At 30.4% G+C, this 19,562-nt stretch overlaps 1 protein-coding gene and 1 long non-coding RNA gene across 4 annotated transcripts in view; one reads left to right on the top strand and one right to left on the bottom strand.

Annotated features, from left to right (window-relative positions):
* Positions 1-1,635: 1,635 nt before the first annotated feature.
* The window catches only part of LOC111628846 (arginine-glutamic acid dipeptide repeats protein-like), a 43,043-nt gene continuing 25,116 nt past the window's right edge, over positions 1,636-19,562 (bottom strand). For 2 of the 3 annotated variants that reach the window (XM_023372693.1, XM_023372691.1), the window contains exons 4-15: positions 18,058-18,156; positions 17,862-17,942; positions 13,849-14,014; positions 7,598-7,690; positions 7,316-7,518; positions 5,254-5,403; positions 3,823-5,186; positions 3,605-3,743; positions 3,242-3,534; positions 2,520-3,180; positions 2,331-2,446; positions 1,636-2,253 (exon numbers count right to left, since the gene is read on the bottom strand). In XM_023372693.1, coding sequence (XP_023228461.1) covers positions 2,169-2,253; positions 2,331-2,446; positions 2,520-3,180; positions 3,242-3,534; positions 3,605-3,743; positions 3,823-5,186; positions 5,254-5,403; positions 7,316-7,518; positions 7,598-7,690; positions 13,849-14,014; positions 17,862-17,942; positions 18,058-18,156 — 3,450 coding nt within the window. In that variant the 3' untranslated portion in view covers positions 1,636-2,168. The remainder of the gene's footprint in view (positions 2,254-2,330; positions 2,447-2,519; positions 3,181-3,241; positions 3,535-3,604; positions 3,744-3,822; positions 5,187-5,253; positions 5,404-7,315; positions 7,519-7,597; positions 7,691-13,848; positions 14,015-17,861; positions 17,943-18,057; positions 18,157-19,562) is intronic. The other variant, XM_023372694.1, reaches the window with a different exon arrangement.
* Positions 7,394-17,288, top strand: LOC111628847. Its single transcript, XR_002757238.1, has 4 exons — positions 7,394-7,534; positions 7,621-7,698; positions 13,906-13,990; positions 16,510-17,288. It is a non-coding gene; the product is annotated as an uncharacterized LOC111628847 (long non-coding RNA).

Here is a 19,562-nt window from a genome sequence, read left to right as displayed (position 1 = left end):
CATATTTTCCACTCATTCCAGTAGAACTTCATTTAATATTGAAATTGGATAAGCTAATCTGTTTAATATTATTTCTTTTTCTATACTTCTTAAATCACATAATTAGATAAATTAAGGACTTAGCATACAAGAATATATTTTATCGAGATGGACGACTTAAGCTCTTTCAATAGTTCTTACGCAGAATCCATTTTGGGTGTTAGATCCTCTTCGGATGCGGACTATTTTGTTATGTAAACCTAGTTTTGATTAAACTCAAAAGGAGAATACAAATTTTTAAAAAATATTTGTATTTTCCTTTTGAATTAGTAGCCGAAGAGGGGTCTAAAACCCAAAATGCATTCTGTGTAGGAACTAAACAACTTTTGTCTCCCATCTCCATAAAATACAATTCTGTATGATAAGTCCTTAATTTATCAAATTATACAATCTAAGAAATAAATTAAAGGACAAGAAGCTTCAAGAAAATCTTTCCCTATTGTCAAATCAAATCAAAATTTAGTTATTCACAGATACAACCTTTTAATGAAGACAAAAGGTTCTCTCTTATTTACCAAATTTTGCTTGTTGTATTATGGGTAGGCACACTGAATATCTTGATACAAAATTTAAAATCTTTTTTTATAACATTCTATAATGAAGTGTAAACTATACTAAAGCAACGACCGCTGCGGTGTGACGTTGGGTTAAATATAGGCTATAATAATTATAAATTTGACCAAAGAGGAAGGCATTAGGCACCATCTAGTAATAAATTTAATAATTCTAATTTAAATCTTCTGAAACTATGTTGTCTTATTTCTTAGAAACACACTGTGTTAGTGAATCAATTTCAAAACTTGGAGCATAAATTGAAAGTGATATTAATTAGTGATGAAGAAGGACTTTGTGATAGGAATACTTATACAGTGATGCTTCAAAAGAAAAAGAATTACGTAGTTCTTTAAAATCTGATGTTCAAAATTGACTGAGGAGGGGCAGTGTCCGAAACGTGTTATTGTACTCGTAACTGTATCAACTGAATAAAGATGGAATATCGTCAAAAGTTGAAATAGAAACACTTTGTGTTATTTAATTAAATTAGAATTTTTTTGATTCACTAATTTTAGTTTAACTGGAAGAAAAGAATCGAAACCACAACTACCACTTGCCATGCAGATGCATTGCCGATAATGCTACCCGGACCTCTGGTCTGATCTCCTCTTCCCGTATGTTTTGCATTACAATATAACCGTCGTCGGTTTTTATGGTGCCGACTGGGTTGCATTCGGCAACTTTGTCCTGTAAAAACTCCTTTCAAGTTGGCACTCGGTTGGCCGTTGCATACTGGAAGAAGAGATTGAACTAGAGGTCTGGTTAGCGATATTGGTAACACATCTATATGGCAGGTGGCAGTTGCAGGTTCAACCACTCTGGGTCAATTCTTTTCTTCCAGTTTAAAATTTAATAAATTATTTAATCTAATTTAATTATAGTTATTATGAGATGGCACCTAACACCTCCCTCTTTGGTCAAATTTATCAGTAATTTATAATTATAATAACTGATGTCGTAGAGCAGTGGTGGTTAGTTTATTATGGTGTATCGGGTTTCGTGGTAATGTTTATATTTGTATGAATAAACTAACAATCAAACTTGAAATTTGAACCTTTTAATCTGAAATAGTTAAAAATTTGTACATAAATTTTATTGTCATCTGATACAAAATAAATATAAAAATGTCAGATTGCTGTTTCTTTTGGTATTAAAATTGAATAAGAGCAGAAAATTTTTTGTCATCGTAGTATGTTGTAAATGTAGGATATTAAAATAATAAAACTAACATACAAGAATACTATATAATTTTGTTCATGTAGAATTGTAAATTAAGGAGGAGAGTACTGATATGTTTTTTGTATGCATAAATTTGGAAGCACGATAAACTTCTATTCTGAATGACTTTTTAAAATAAGAAATTCTGTTCTTACAAATGGTAAAAACTATATTTTGTTTCTGCCAATTATTATTTACATTGTTATCACTTGCTATCTATTAAACAAATATACATTGAAACACTGTATTTCTAACAAAAATACAACAAATATAAATAGCAACTAAGACATTTTAACAATGTCGCTACGAAAATTTATATATTCACTGTATTTGCATAGATTTCCTGACAAATCTTGTTAATTCAGAGGTGGACGCCCTCCTCGGGCTGCTTCCTCCAGAGTTCTCAGTTTGATTTCCCGTTCCCGTTGTTGATGCTGACTACTGTCAATAAAAACTAAATCAATCTCTTTTTTAATGGTAAATGATAATGCTTAAAATTTTACTTTGCTTGCATTTACCGTAAAAATTCTTCGTGTTGTGGTAACAACTGGGGATGAAGCATCGGTGCTCCTATTTGAACGTATCGTTCTCTTTCCAGTAATAAATGGCGATGCAATTGTTCGTGATGAACAACCTGAAACATAACAATGATCAAGAGAATAACAATGGTTTTTAATTTCTCTATAATTTATTATTTAAAAATATACCTGATGGGCAAAAGCCTCTTCGTAATGAGGCCGAATCATTGCTGTAGCTGGATGTAACAATTCTGGACGAGGTACAAGTGTGGGCCTTGAAGAAGATGGATAACTACTGGAAGGAAGGAGATGATGTGGAACTGAAGAATTTGAATTTAAAGAAGGATCTACTTGAGAGTGAGAAGGCATACCCATAGCAGCAGCAGCTGCTGCTGCTGCTGCAGAAACAGGATCATGAGGATGTAGATGGAGGTGGGTATGAGCATGTGCGTGAGTATGAGCATGAGTGTGGGCAGCATGAACTTGCATTTCAGGTGGAAGACTGGCTATTTGCAATCTAAGTAGGGGATCATTAGATAGTGCCATTCGTTCTGCAGTCAGTCGATCCATTTCGGTTCCTGCCGACAAGCCTATCCTCTCTCTTTCTCCTGTCTGGTGATAAATTGCAAAAGGAGAAGATGGAATGATCACAGATGAACTGGCATTTGCCATAGATGGACCCATGCCATTTTGAGATGCAGTGTATCGTCTCTGTAGTTCTAACCAGTGTGGATCCATAGTGTTCACATGTGATGATCCAGACTGGAGACGTGATTTTAATTCCATCTCAACTTTCAATTTATCTTGGAAGTCCCGTTCCCTCTTTTCTCTTTCCATTTCTATTTCTAATCTAAGAAATTAAATTTGTCTATTACTTCTTTTGAATTATATAAATCAATAGAATATTTTACCTTTCTCTGGTTGATGGTCCACACAATCCTGATGTAAACTGATAATGCAACATAGGATCCATATTGTGAGTAGGCATTCCTAATGATAAATTATTGTTGGAAGAGACAGAAGGACGATGATAAGTAGGTGAAAAACCTCCATGTGGTCTAGCATATTCACTTAACTGTCTTAGAGCAGGTGTATCTGAATATACTCGTACTGAATGTCTTTCGTACGCATTAAGTGGTGAAATGTCAATCATGTGTTGATTTAATTTTCCATCTGAACAAAATGCTTTGCTAGAAGGAAATTTCTGTAAAAATTCAAATTTATGTTTTTTATCTTGAAATTTTCTTAATTTTGACAAAAATAAACAAACAAACCTTTTCTTCTTTTTCCCTTTCTGCAACTTTTCGGGCTTGTTCTTGCTTTCTAGCAAGTTTTGAGTCTGGTACTGGTTTGAACGTAAGATCAGTTCGAGCACATGAATTATAGCATCCACGATTCCAATGTCGAAGAAATCTTAAAATATAAATTTATATTAGATTACATTTGGTATATTTTGTAATAGATGTTTGTGTATACTGAAATAATTACTCACATAGCAGATTGACTGCGATGACATTCAACATTATCTAATTTTGGTTCTGGACTATGACTGACAATGGGATCATGATTGTCATCATCTGTTATTACAGTAGCAGAATCTTGAAGTGAGACAACTGATCTGTTTCTCTCACGAGATGGTTCCGTTGATGGAGGATACAAAGCAGTAGACACAGAACTGGAATTTTGACAAATCTGAGAATTCATCATGTGAATCTGTGAGAGATTAGTATTTCCCGATGAACAATTTTGAGGTGCAAATGAATTTGGATGAGGTTGATGGTTAGGAGAATTAACTGGTGATGACTTTCCAATGTTACTAGAAGGATGTACTGAATGTTGTGGAGAATATCCCATGTGTAATGGCAAAGTATTGTTTGGAAATAATTGTGAATGATAATATGATGAATAAGAAAATGTTGAGGTCTGAGAATTCATCCCAATAGTTGTAACTGGAGGTGACATTTTATGTTTTTCATGAATGATAGATGATTCTGAAGTTGGAGTGATAGATTGGTTTGATGGGTAAGTAGTTGCAGGAATTGGAGGTGGAGTAATATTTGTTGTTAATGAACTTGCTATATTGGGAAGTATTACTGCATTTTCATCTGTTTTTGTTGTAAATTGCTGTTCAGAAGATGATGTATCTATAAGATTACATACATCAAATGGCTCAACTTTAATATTTTGAGGTGATGGCCCTGGAAGCCCAAGATTTGATTCCACTATAGGAGAACGAGATGTATGTGAGAATGACATATCTGAACCAGTTTGATGATTACTTTGTTTGGTAGAATTAATATCAGATTCTGATTGCACATTCATTGGTAGATCTTGAGACAAATCTTCATTTGAATATGACATACTAGATGTGAATTCCTCTTTGACTTTGATTCTGGGAATACCAAATTTGTCTTCTATGAAATCACTGGTTGAAGACAGAGACTGTTGATCTGTATTTGAAATATCTTTTTCTAACTTAATTATGTTAGATAAATTACATATTTCTTTGGAAGGAACTGATGGTGTTACTTCATTTTCAATTATCATTGGTTGAGATGGCTGTAAATCTTCACTTTCATTTTGATTTGGATCTTCTGTTGATAATGGAACGGGAGGGGATACAGAAATGCTTGGAGATGATGACGAGCTTGGAACGTCTCCCCCTTCATTATCTCCTTCATTACCAATTTCTTCATGTGATCCTCTGCTACTTTCAGTAGTAACAGATTCTGAAGGGCTTGTGGATCTATCACCAATCTCTCTCTTCTTCTTGTTATTTTTTTCATCACTATTTTCTGGATGATATATGTATGCATTATTTACCTGTTTTTTAGTTTTTGTTGGACTATCTAATTTCTGAAAGAATGAAAAGATTATTAAGGTTTTATAGCTTTATCTGAACTTTCAAGTATTGAATAAATACCTTTTTCTCTTTGTCTTTATCCATGCTGCTTATATTATAATTATTCACCACATCAGGAGTCTTCCTTTCTATTTTCGAAACATGTGCTTCAACATTATCTGAATTCATATCATCCGAAGACAGATTATTCAATTTGTGGTTTTGGTTTTGCTTTAACAAAAAACAGAATTTATTGTAGTATAACATGGACAATGGATTAATGTTATTTAAATTCTCAAAGAGAAGAAAAATCCATATATGTATTTTTCGTATTACATTGCTGAAAAAAGCTATGTATTATGAAAGATTTGCAATTAAAAAGTTTTTTTTCTTATTTTATTCACTATATAACACTACATGCTAGCAGTAATGACCTCTTCAGGCTATTGTAAATGAGATAATGTATAAAATATAGCAATTTTGCTCTAAAAAACTACACAATAAGTAATTTTTTAAAATAATGTAGACATCACCAATTAAAATTTTGCAAACCAACATTATATTATAAAAATAATAAACTTACTTTTTGATTTATATTATATTACTTATATTTCTATATTACTTATGAATTAGTAATCACATAATGTGAATTCAATAAAATTCTCAAATTTTATCTGTTCAACTCAGCTCCCCCAAAATTAAATCTTTAAGTGTGCCAAACATATATACTGTTATATAGTGAATGAAACTTGCAATTAAAAAGGGGTTTGTTTGGCAATTTGAGTTATAAAATATAAAAAACACACAAGATTTTTTTCCTTCGAGAATTTAAACAAACAGAAATTAAATAAGTCTCATATATCTCTGAATATTTGAGATAATTATCAAACTGTAATTAAGAACAGACAACTAGTGTCACATGAGGAATTGACTGTTGAACTGTCTGTAGATTCATAATAGAAATTGTAACCAGATGATGTATGAAACAGTTGCAGTATAAAAATACCTGCAATATTTAACTTAATAGTTAAAGTATTTGTATTTATAGAATTGTGGCTGAGGAGGGTCTAGTGAAGACTGAAATGCATTCCACAATAAGTCTTATTTTCTTGATGTGATCTTGATTACTTGGCTTTATTATAGTTTGATAAGCTCCATTATCTCAAATAACCAATTGATAGAAAGATATTATTTAATTTAACTTATTAGAGGCAAGAAGCTTACAACTAAAAACAGAATTTAATTAAAAACTTGAACTTGTGATTTGAAAATGTATAGTTAAAGCTTCTTAATAGGCCACAGTGTCTATTCAAATGCATACAGGTATATTCAAATTAATGGGTTTATTTTTTTTCAAAATTAGTTTTTGTATGTGTTGGCGTGAGTGACCACAGGTTATTAAATGAAAACTAAAAAGACTATTCTAAAAAAGTAAACACAGAGGACAAATAATTTAATGTATTAATAAAATCAAAAACTAAAATTTTTGTCATATGGTAGAAAACAAAGTATGCAACAAAATTTATGACTAAACCATTACCAAAACATAATCGAGAATGGATTTTTCAAATGATTTAATTATAAAAAAAAACTTAAAAATTGATTTTTGTATTTGTTTACATTAAATTCAAATTATCTATAATCAAACCTGTATCAAATTAAACAAGAAAAAGTGATCTTTAACATCATAAAGATCATTAAATTTTAATCTATTCATTTTCAAATGCATGCAATTTTAAAAGTTCAGAAAAGGTTAATCCACAGATTCATAGTGCCTGAACATGTTAAGCTAGATTAACTTTGATTTGCACATTGGTTCAACATCAATAATATAATCATAAACAAAAAGGGAATGAAAGTCAAACTTTCATTTTAAGTTTGAAATTTTATATTTTCAAAACTATAACAAGATGGATTATTTGTATATATAGAATATAATACAGAATTAATTTATATATAAATTAATTCTAAATATAAAATATATGAAGGTAAAAACTAATTTTAAATTTAAATCTCTACATGTCTGTATGGAAAAATATTGTTCTGCTTTCAATTAAAATATCATACATAAGACTATAAACATGCCAATGAAGTAGTAATAAAGAATTGAAACAGCAGAAGAAATTTCAAATTTATAACTTACCTCTTTATTTCTTCTAGTTTGCATAGTGTGTTGATTAGTGACTGAATTACTCATCAATTCTTCTTCAACTGATTTAAACATAAAACTAGTTGAATCTTGCAATTCAACTGGAGGACATATATTTTCTAACTTCTTATGAAAAGAGTGGCATTCTGTGCAGAGAAGAGCATTTTCTTTTCCCATGTGATGCCATTCCTTAGAAGCTGAAAACAAAAATTTGTAAGAATTTGTAAGTAATAATTGGAAATGTTAAAATAAATTGTAAATTTTTTATTTACTAACCTGTTGTATAACAATAATGGCAGGAATATGTTGAAACATCCCTAGAGTCTGAGTCATCTGATTCTTCTTCTTCGCTACCAGAACTAACTTCAACTATATAAGTATTAAATTTGAAATTAATATAAAACTATTTTTAACAGCGAGATTCTACATTTGTAATTAGATTTATATTAGTTAAATCTAGAGTATAAATACATTTAGTATTTCACTATTACAAATACAAGCTGAAAGTTGTCCATTTTACCAATACAAAAAATCCATCAATGATAACAGAAGAAATAAAAATTGATTATTTTATTTAACTGCACTCAGTGCAATTAAAACTGCAACATTAAGAAGGTTAAATACAATTTCAGAACAAAAAAAATTATTTTTGTGAACAATGTTACAAATTTGCTCCTCTTTTAGAAATGCATTTCTCTTCCTGGGGCTGGAATTCACAAATGTCTCATAAGAAATGACATAGTATATCTCCAATATTATAGTTACCAGAAACTTGTGATATTTTGTGACATGTTCACAAAACATGTCATAGCATTTAAAACAAAACATAAGACATATTCTCATTACCAATTTCTTCTGACAGCTTCCATTTTAATAGAGCCAATCAGAAAGCATTGTTTAGTAATTATTTTTAGAATTTTCTCTTATGTTTGCAGTGTCTTAGGAAAGATAACCAAATTTCATTTCCTTAGGAAGAATACATAAGTAAACTATAATTGACCTAGGCTTGGAACAAAAACTGCCAAAAATTGATAATGATAGCTATATTGAAGAAATTTGAAGAAGTTGTCTTTTTGTAAACAAATTATAAATAATTAATCTTTTCATATGACATTCTATAATGTAATGTTAAACAATTTTAATTCCACTGTGAGAAATGCTATCAAATTTTTTGGTATTTGATGACATCTTATATATTTCCGATTGTCTCTTTTTGAAGTTTTGAATAATGATTTAATTACTGTTAGAGCCAAATACTCAACTGTCACTTTTCCCAGTAAACTGACTTATATGAGGGCTAATAGATAGTATTTGTGTGGTAAGTTATGATATTGTAAAAAGTCTCAAAGTGTTTGTGAATACATTAGTTACTGCAAAAACTGGATATACTACTATAAATAACTAAAACAGAAAACAACTTCAAAAATACAAATAATCAAACAATTCAAATGTTATTACATATTGTATGTGCAAGAATTGAATATACAAATTGTTTTTAAAGAAAATACATACAAAATTAAATACATAAAGTTAGATATTTTAATGTTAAATATTAACCACTCATTTACATTAAACATATAAAAGAAGCACTCCACACATGACAACACATTGGTGTCTCTACTGGTAATTGAAGTCCGTTTACTCAAAATTTATAAAGCAATTTGTATTTTCAGATATTTTAGATAAAGAGTCATCATGCCCATCAAAAAGACGTCAATGTCCTGGTCAGAGGTAAAGATTGATAAGATAGTTATAGTTAGGTATTTTCTGACTGAGTCTTGATGTTTTTTGATCCTGTATGTACAGTACAGATTACCAATATACTCAAAGGGATGATCAATCCTGATGTGATATAAAGGTATTGAGTAAACACCTGGAAGAGTTGTAAAGTACTATATTATTTTTCTGACTTTCCAACGATTATCGACACTACTGTGTGCCGGAAATAGCCGTTCCCTAACGGGTACTTTACGCGGATTCGCGTTAGTGTGCCAGGCCTGGACTTTAAGCGTGCACCGAATTAAATAATGACAAAGTTTGTCAATAACAAAATCAAATATTTAATTAAACTTCTAGTAATAAACTATATACAGTATTTAGTAAAAATCAAACAATAATTTATTCAATGAAATTCAACAAGAATCAATCCGACAAACTCAAATCAATCTATTTCTAACTTAATTCTATTCCCCTTTGGAATTCGACAAAATCAAAGAATTAACTTATAAACAATAATTCTTATAAATTAAAGATCCTAATCGTCACCTCAATATACTAGGAACCTATTTCCTCAAACTCTCAAGACTTTCTATAATCGTCGATCCACAAATCGAATAACTTCAAAATCCTATCGGACACCTCTCTCGTTCACTGCTACGAAGCTCACCAAAGCTCGTTGCTATCAGGAATTCACCTCGTTCGTTTTCACTTGAGTTAGAGGCTTTATAGTGTGAGGTGACGTCACAATTCTGAATGAGCTCACTCTCCTCATTTACATACTTATCTGTAACATTAAATTTTTCTTGTTTATCTGGCAGATTATTTTCCGACAATACTTCGCTAACCTTTTACATTATTCTTTTTAACAATTATCGGGATGCTTTATTCTTTTAAGGTTTAGCGATTCCTAACTGGGTTGTGGGGTTTCCCCCCCCTTTTTCTCGGTGCGGACTTACTTTTTTCCGCTTGGGAAGCGCAAGTGTGCGCGAGTTTTTCTACGGCGCTTTTCCTTCGTCGGTGAGTTGGTTATTCGTCTATTTTTAAGTTACTAAGGTGAATGGTGAGGAAACCTTCGTCTTAACTAAACATAAGCCCCAAACAAAATATAATGAAAGCAAAATAAAAAGTAAAATAAAAATAAAGCTCAGACTTGGTTCCTTACAGAGTAGTTTCATCTGCAGGATCTTTGTCATTTCTGAGCAAGGAGAATACATTTGGGTTCCTTTTATATGCAATTTGAAAATTGAAGCATTGAGCCCCCATAGATCCTGTTGAAGGTGACTGTTCTGGTTTAGTCTCCTTAGAGCTGGACCTTAAATGAAAATGATAGTGTATCAATGAGTAGATAAAGCTAGGCTGGTATTCTAACACGGTAGCAATATGGTATATGTGTTATTTCTTGCTGCCTAAGAGATGAACTGAAACAGTGGAAAAGTACTCTTTTTATAAGGGCCTTGAAAGGCCAATTTGTAAATTGGTCACATGATATCAGTGTAGTATAAAGTGTGATGCTTTACAATAAACATCATTGTTTATTGTTTGCCTTATTGGGAAAAAGAAGTTGAGTTATTTTTTCAGAAATAATTTAAAACAGAGCTGCTGTTGTTTGCACAGATAATGTCTGGGACACCATGAGAAATATTCTATTGGGGATAAATCTAAGAATCTGGTACATGTTAGTATCTCATAAACATTTCTGTGAGATGTTTACTATATGTGAATGGGCATTATCCACACTAGCTACGAAGGGAAGTGCTACAAGCTGATGTCAACATAGCAATAAACTGTTAAATTGTCTACAGTATTGGTTGGCCAAAAAGTTCATTTAGTTTTATTCATTTATTAAAAAATGTCTTATTTATACTTTTAAGTATAAATAAGACATTTTTCATTTTCACCAATAACTCTATTAAACAATGTATTCACCACTTTGTTCCTCTATCTTCTGCCATTTTTCAGGCAACTCCATCTTTCCAAAATTTATCTTTTTGAGCAATAAACTGTTCCAGGTGTTTTTTACAGTCTTCCATTAAAAGAAATTTTAAAATCTAAAGTTGCAATGTCTGATGAATATGGTGGATGAATCAGAACTTCCCAGCTAAGCTGAAACATGACTATCAGAACACAAGATCACAAGAAAAGTTGCATAATGTAATTCTGAGTGCTGCTTTCAGTTAGTTTAATTGGGAATAGTGCTTGTTAGAATTAATCATTTGGTTTTCTAGAAGGAGCTCATAATAGGATTTCTTTCTAACCCTACTATACAGGGTATATCAGAATGACGTTTTAAAAATTTGGGGGGTTGTAGAGGATGAAATTTTGAACGTTTTGATATAAGGAACCTATAGCCGGAAATTTGAACTAAAGTGTCTACAGTGGTAGGAAGTGCTTGACCGCCCTTCACTTCGGTAGCTACCCTTCCGTCCATTGATGTCATGTTATTGCTGCGGATGGAAGAATGTAAACACACAACTACAGTGGTCTAACTCAGCTTGTGTACAGGATGTTGTGTACTTAGTGCTTGTCGTCCTCAGGTCACCCCTTGCATCCACTGGCACTGTGCTGTAAACACACAGCTAGTCAACATGAGTCCCTTGTGTACGCAACACCTGTAGGAACAGTTTGTGAGCTTACAGAGCACATCTTTACAGCATTTAATACCATCAGAGGGGAACGTGGCATCTTACAGAGGGTCGGACAAAACATGGTTCGTCATTGCACATTATGTAACGAAGTTGGTGGTCGTCACATTGAACATTTACTCTAAAATAGTACAGCCACTGATTCGATGTACAGTTTGATTGTACTCTAATGTTTTGTCAATAAAACTTGTCATAAATACTGTAATTTGCTGTTTCATTCAGCATACCGACCACATAGAACGTGCAAAGTGCTGTAGAAACTTTATATCACATTTTTGGCTATGGGTTCCTTATATCAAAACGTTCAGAATTTCATCCTCTACAATCCCCCAAATTTTTAAAACGTCATTTTGATACACCCTGTATATGCATCATCGTCTTTGCATATAGACCAACCTTTGATATGGCTGGTGTGGTTCATTTTGTTTTCTACAATCTCTTCCATTCAATATTAATGTAAAATATCCATTTTTCATTACCTGTCAATATTCTGTTTTTAAAATAAATTGTTTCATTTTGTTTAGGTAGAGAATCACATGCAGAAATACAGTCAATAATGTTTATTTCACTTTGGTTATGTGAAACTCAAACATCAATCTGGTGCAAATGATTTTCAACACTTGATTTGGATATTTTAGTCATTTCCCATGTGGTATAACATTGATTGTTCTCAATGTCTTGATTTGATTGTGATCAACTTCAACTGGTCTACCTGTCAGTGAGAAATTTCCAGCATAAACTTCTTAAATCACTTTTGAAACATTTGGTCAATCACAGTACCTTATCCATACACTGCATAAATTTTTCTTCTTTCGTCTCCAATATTGACAAAATGTCAAAATTCATGAATTTTTGTATAAAGTTTGTATTGTGACAGCTGTGCATTTAAAAATCTAATATTATTGTTTAAAGAAATTAAAGACAATGAAATGCCTCTAGAGTCATCTTACAAAAAAAAACTAAAACTTTTTGGCCAATCCAATACATACCAGTCTGGATATATGTCATGTCATAGCAAGTCAATTCCCAAATTATTATGTCCTGTGTTTGTCAGTATTTCATTCAACATAGTAGCATTAATTATCCTGTTCACCACGTTGCTTTCTTATGTGTATGCAACAATAGATTTGTCACTAAAGATAAGATGCCATTCTGCATTCCACATTACCTAGGAAAAGGACTAATCCAAGCACTAGCAACAATGGATTGAGATCATAAAAAGCAGTACAATACTATGTGTATGCACTTACCCATTCAATGATTGTTCAATGGATGCAGGGTATACGGCATCCATTTGCCCAGCACTACACCCTCATGCAAAGGTGCTGGGCAGGAGTGCACAATGTCCAAATCAACAAATAACCTACTTCAAGTTACAGTAGAGCGTCGATTATCCAAATCAATGGGGACTGGGGTTGTTCGGAAGATCAATGTTTCGAATAACCGATTATGTACGAAAAAATATATTAATTTATCCCATCTTGATATTTTTCTCCGTTGCATGTCACTTTGCGTTGAATTTTTGTCGATGTTAAGTCTAACGAAGACTATTGTATCGTTAAAAATTATTTTTTTATTTTGTACAAACAAAATAAATATATTGAAAAGTATAAAAACAATAAAAAATTATACTTCAGAAGTTAATTTAGTATCAAAAACGTAAAATATTTGAGTAGCCCAAGACATAGCCAAAGATTACAGCGCTACAGCACTGGTGAAAATTTAAATTTATCGACTGGAATTCCTTCGGATAACCAACCTTTGGATAAACGACTCTCTACTGTACTTTATAGTAAAATAAATATTCAAAAACTTATTGTTATGAATTCATATATATGCAAATTAACCCATTTAAACTAATAATCTACAAGATAAACATAATTAAGTTAACAAATTATAAAAAATAAACTTTAGCTAAATTAATTAATTTGAAAACATATTTTTCAATAGTTCAAATATTTTAATTAAACTTTCACTAGACTTATTCTCAGTAATCAAACAATCTATCTAGTATTAAAGAATTGATTCTAGTATTAAAGAATCAATTCTTTAATACTTGAAAGTTTACTTCTTGATTTACATGAAATTAAATATACAATTAATACATTCATAATAATTAATTTTACTATAATTTATGGTTTAAATAATAAGTAAATAAAAACATACTTGGGGTTTTCAAAATACTTGTATAATCATTTGATGTTTGTCTATTTGAACGATTAGGTTGTCTGATTCTGCGTAAAGCATTTTGCCGTCGATGCCGTCGGTGTGGCCGAGAAGTTGCAGCAGCAGGAGTTTTTTTCCACAGGTAATAAAATTCAATCAAATCAGACTAAAATGAAAAATATTACCTAAGTTTATTTTATTCAATAATCTACATAAGTTATCTCACTAGTCATTTTCTTAGAATACTTGTAATTGGTATTCAGGTGTATAGTTTAAAATATTAGATTATAACAAATCTGCAAATTATGTTATCAAAATATTCTGATGATAATTTGAATTGTTAATAAAAATATTATTTAAAATATTCCTCCACAAATTTTGATAATGAATTTTAAAATCCTTCTAATGTGTTTTATAATTTAATAATCTGTGCATATCATAGAATTAACTAGATGAATTAATAAGCTTTAATCAATCAACATTAAAAATCATTAATAAAGTTTAAACAGCTGTGATAATGTTTAATTATCCAAGTAAAATTCCGAGATTGTAGATGATAATACTTATCATCAAGTGCAAATATTTTATTTGATTATGTTGCAAATCCAATTCCATAACAATAAAATAAGAGAAATTTATTATTATATCAATGTATTGATAAATGGATTGCATGCTATTGATACCAAGGTCATAATATAGAATGAAAAAAACTGTTTTATGTGATGTTTGTGTGAATATTTGTATTTAAAAATTTTCTGACTTAGTGACAAGTTTAGTATGGCTACACTATATTCTGCAATTGAGATACATAAAGACCTAATTTTTGTTATTTATAAAAATGATATTGTGCAAAATTATTTTGTTAAAGATGTATTGGCTCATACATTGTTTTCATTTTTTACAATTTGTTAAATAAAATTTTAACTAATATATTCTCCCCATTTCAGGAGTTCTAACTCTTAAAGGAATTAATAGATAGATTGATTCATCAATTACAGGCTTATAAGGAACTAATTATCAATACACTATCCATTCTTCACAGATAAGAGGCTCTTGGGTGTTTTCTGAGTATTTACTAAATTTTTGGTGTATATATTTCATACATTGTGAGTTTTTGGAATGGCTATGTCTATGACATATGTGAAGTTGTATTATCAGTGGATGTAATGTCTAATTGCTGTGTAGATTGTTTTTTCTGTGATTATGGCTCGATAGAAAACACACACAAAATATCTTGCTGATTCCTAAATGCAGTCTGTCATTAATACAACATTTATATCAAGAAAATTCAAACTGTTATGAAAAAATTATGTTGTCTTTAAAAATATTTGTCACATTGATTGCAATATATTGTGTCATAATCTGAACAAGACTGCATGGATCAAAAAGAAAAGCTTGTAGAACTGGTTCACTCAGTAGCTCTGATATGAGCAAAACACTGATTTTAGGAATGTATGCAATTACCTTCTGAGTTAAAAATGACATAATTTTGTCTTATAGGCTACCATTTGGACAATGTTTACTTTAGGAATTTAGCATCTATGGTATGTACAGTACTTATAGTCAGGGTTGGGAAATTTATGTTTTTTTTTTTTTTAGAAACCTTTGTTTTTTTGTTTTAAAACAGTTTTATATTACATTATAAAATAATGTTTTAAATTAAAAAAAAATTGTTATATTACATAAATTTAGTAAATAAACTTTTTCTGACTTGTGAGCTAAACATGAGTGTGGGAATGGGAAATTTTTGTCACTCATGGGCCATGAAAGCATGTGACATGCACTTTTATCACTAAGAGATTTCCTGACAGCACATTCCAGTTAATACTGCTAGCAATATAGCTAATGTATTGTAATATTACTTGGATGGAAAAAGGCATTATTATTAACGTTGTTACTTGTTAAGTAAAAATGAGTGTAGGAAGAAGACTTGATAATATCTGGAACCGGTACAAACTAATTCCTGGAAATCCAGGAAAACTGGCATGCAGGTGCAATTCAAAATATGTAGGAAAGAAATGGTTGGATTAGTTGCTAGTATGAAAAAACATATTGAAGATAACCACCTACAAGATGATATACAGGAATTGCAACAGCTGAGTGAGTATTTTGAACCATTATAAGTTTTAAAATTTTCTATAGCTTACTATAAAGTTTTACCTGGGTCATAACTCAATTTGTTATCTGTATAGATATTCTTTAGTTCTTCCCTCGAGTTATCTCCATAGCGTTACGGAAAAAACGGTACTTTTCCAAAAATGTATGGGCTAATACGTATACATTCCTATCTATGAAAATTTTATTAATTACTTTTGTGGTGAGAGTTTTTTTTATAACATTTTATTAGTTAGCATATTAACTGCCTTGTTGTTATTTTACAAGAGTTTTTTAAATCAAAGTAATTAAATCATTCTAAACTTTTACCATTCTTACCATGTAAATGTCCCAGGACATTTACATGGTAAGAAAGCAGTCACCAGCTGTTCTCAATGTCAACTGGTTTGTAAACAATATAGACTGCATGTGTAAATTTTCACTCCTGTCAAATGAAAGAATAACAATCTCTGCAGCTATATTTATCAAATACAGCAAAAGCATTTTTTAGTTATTTTAAATTTTTCATATAGTTTTTCACATCTAATGATGATATTACTTTTATAGTGTTCAAAATGACTTGCAACAACTTGGGATCACTGGAGTCACGCAAGCAGCCAAAGACAGATTTGATATGGCTATCACAGACTATCACCTTTTAGCAAATCTTCTGGACCCAAGATACCAGGGTGCAAAGCTCACAGACAGTATGAAAGATGCTGCACTAACTCTGTGCCACGCTTACTACTCAGATGCTATGCCTTCAGTTTTAAAATACATGGCAAAAACTAGCCCATTTCTGCAACACATGTTTGCAGAGTCTGTGTTAATATCACTACTCTTATATGGTGGCAGTCACTATGTGACAGAATTGATGAACCTGTTTTAAAATTAGTTACACAGCTGCACACAGAAATAGTTTCTTCAGCAGGAATTGTGAGAATTTTCTCTACCTATGAACTTGTTCATTCAAAACTTAGAAATCGACTTGGACAGGAAAAGGCAGCAAAGCTTGTTAAAGTTTTCAAGCACCTAAATAAACACTATCGAGCATTGTATATTTCTGAAAATAAGAAATTCTTCAAGCTGCAGAAACCACTGCTGTCAATCCTGTTTTGGTGTTTGTACATGCAAATCTTAAAAATGCCATTGCATAAAGAAACATTTAAAAATGCTGTATTTTATATTAAATAAAACATTCTGTACATTCTTGAGCCTTACATTGAAGTTTTTCTGTTTTATTTTTCTATTTTACTAGATCAAGTGTTTTATTTCCAAAAAAAAAACATGTTTTAAATCCAATGCCTATGTTTTAATAAATGTTTCAAAACATTTTTTTTAAATCATGCCAACCCTGCTTATAGTATATGGTAGCTGGTTGTGACTAATAATTTATGGTTGTTTGCACAAAATCTTTTAATGTATAATAATCTGTATGTGCTAAAAGTTTGCATACTGAGGTAGAAAATGCCAAGTCATGCTTGAAACTATATAATATATCACAAGTGTCATTTGTAAATATTGTCTTTTAAGATGTGCTTCATAGTTTTTTGTATTCATTACCTGATTTTATATGATAATCACAAACCCTGAAGTGAAGAAAATGAACCAGAGAACACAGATGTAACTTATGTTTGTCTTTGGTAGTTTTGGAAAAAACCTGATGGCAACATGTGTCTCTGACACACAAAAGATTTGTCACATTTTATAAAAATACTCTTCATGACTCTAGATAAGAATAAGGGGAAAAAAGCTTCTTGAAAAGTTTGTAATTGGAATAAAATTGGCAGATAACTGATGGAATTTCCACACAAAATGTTATAATTGGAAAAAAATCATCTATAATTTCATTATTTTATTTTAATATAAAATTAGTATAAATAAATTTCACAAAGTATTTCAAAAATTATAATACATACTGTTTCCTTATGTGGTAGCAATTCTTTGCGAATTCTGAAAAAATTTTTTCCAAATTGTCGAAGTCCTTTTACAAATCGTTTCTGAATTACATAAACATTAATTTATTTGCATGTTATTTATTAAAAATTTATATAAACACCATTACTTTAAATTTAATTATTTGTTTTATTATAATGATTTATAAAAAAAACTAACTTGTTCTTCTTCTGTCCACTTTTTGTCTATTCCGGGGGGAATTGGATTCTTCACAAGAGCTTGAAGAGCTTGGCCAGTATCGTAGCTGCTTGTATGTAGCTAAGTGTATAACATACCAATATAGTGTAGCTGTTTATAGATAATTTTTAAAGTTAGATTATAGTAGTTACAAAATATTTCATTATTGTAAAACACTTTTCAGAGGAAATTTGATTTACAGCAATGAAAAAAGTTTTTCAATTGAATAAAGTAATAGAAATGATAATATTACAGTGAATCATTGTGCTATATATATATGTTTAAAATATTTGTGCAGCTATATAAAGATTTATAAAGTGGATAAATATTTTTTTAATTAATGAATACAATTTTTAGAAAATTTTATTTAATCAAAAACTACAACTATTATATTTCTTAAATCATCTTTTAAAGCAATAACTAATCTAATTTAAATAAACTACTAAGCTATTTATGAATGAAGTATATATTAATCTGAAATAATGGTAAAATTTTATTCTACAAAATGGATTTGACAAACTATATTACCAATTTTCATATTTTTAAGTTATCATTATCTAAATTACAGGTCTCCCACTCCATGTGAGGGTTAAAAAAAAAGTAAAATAGAGACTTCTTTACTCAAACATGTTTTCATAATCTTTATTTGCCAACTACATTCATCCACTTTATGACAACAGCTAGCATTTGTATTGCATTCTGTTCATGAAGTAAATCTGACTAAACAGAGGCTAAATATATTCAATAACAAATGTAATAATAAGAAGTATTCAATAATTACTTTTTGAATCTTTTGTTAAGAAATAATGTCTATTCAATAGTCTTTTGCAGTAACTCTAGTCCTTTTCCAATCCAGTAATTGTTGCCTTTTATAATATTGCTTGTGCAACTTTTACATATTTACACTATTATTTAACTGCAGTTTAAGAAGAATCAAACATTAACAAAAAAAAAAAAAAACTCCTTTAAAATGCAGCTTTTTATTAATTAATCCAGTGGTTTCCAAAGTGTGTGCTGCGGCTTCCTCACAGGGGCGCCACAAAATGTTATAAAATTTTTATAATGTTACAATTTAATGTACTTGTTAGAATTTGACATAGAACGCCTTGTGAAAATCTGCATTTAGCAAGGACACTGAGAATCAAAGTTTGGAAACCATTGAACTAATCAAATGTTTTCAACACTTGAATGATCTTCCTCAGGAATAAAAATTGAAATCATCTGACTTTTATTCCTGAGAAAGGTCATTCAAATGACTGAAAATGTTTGATTAGTTAATAAAAAGCTGCATTTTAAGGTTTTTTGCAACTTTTACATACTCAAAATTCTTTGATTTCACAGCTTTCTTTAATTTTTTCTTGGACTGAGTAACCAATGCATTTGCTAACTTCTGCTTTCTCTTATCCTCTATTCTATTCTCTTTTAATGTTTGTTCCTGCTTTATATGTTTTCCTTTATTTTGTAATCTTTTTCCATTTTTTTCCTCC

This window comes from Centruroides sculpturatus, unplaced genomic scaffold (assembly GCF_000671375.1).
Source record: "Centruroides sculpturatus isolate CEXI.00-Female unplaced genomic scaffold, Cexi_2.0 scaffold527, whole genome shotgun sequence".
NCBI lineage: Eukaryota > Metazoa > Arthropoda > Arachnida > Scorpiones > Buthidae > Centruroides > Centruroides sculpturatus.
This window is presented reverse-complemented; position numbering and strand designations above follow the sequence as displayed.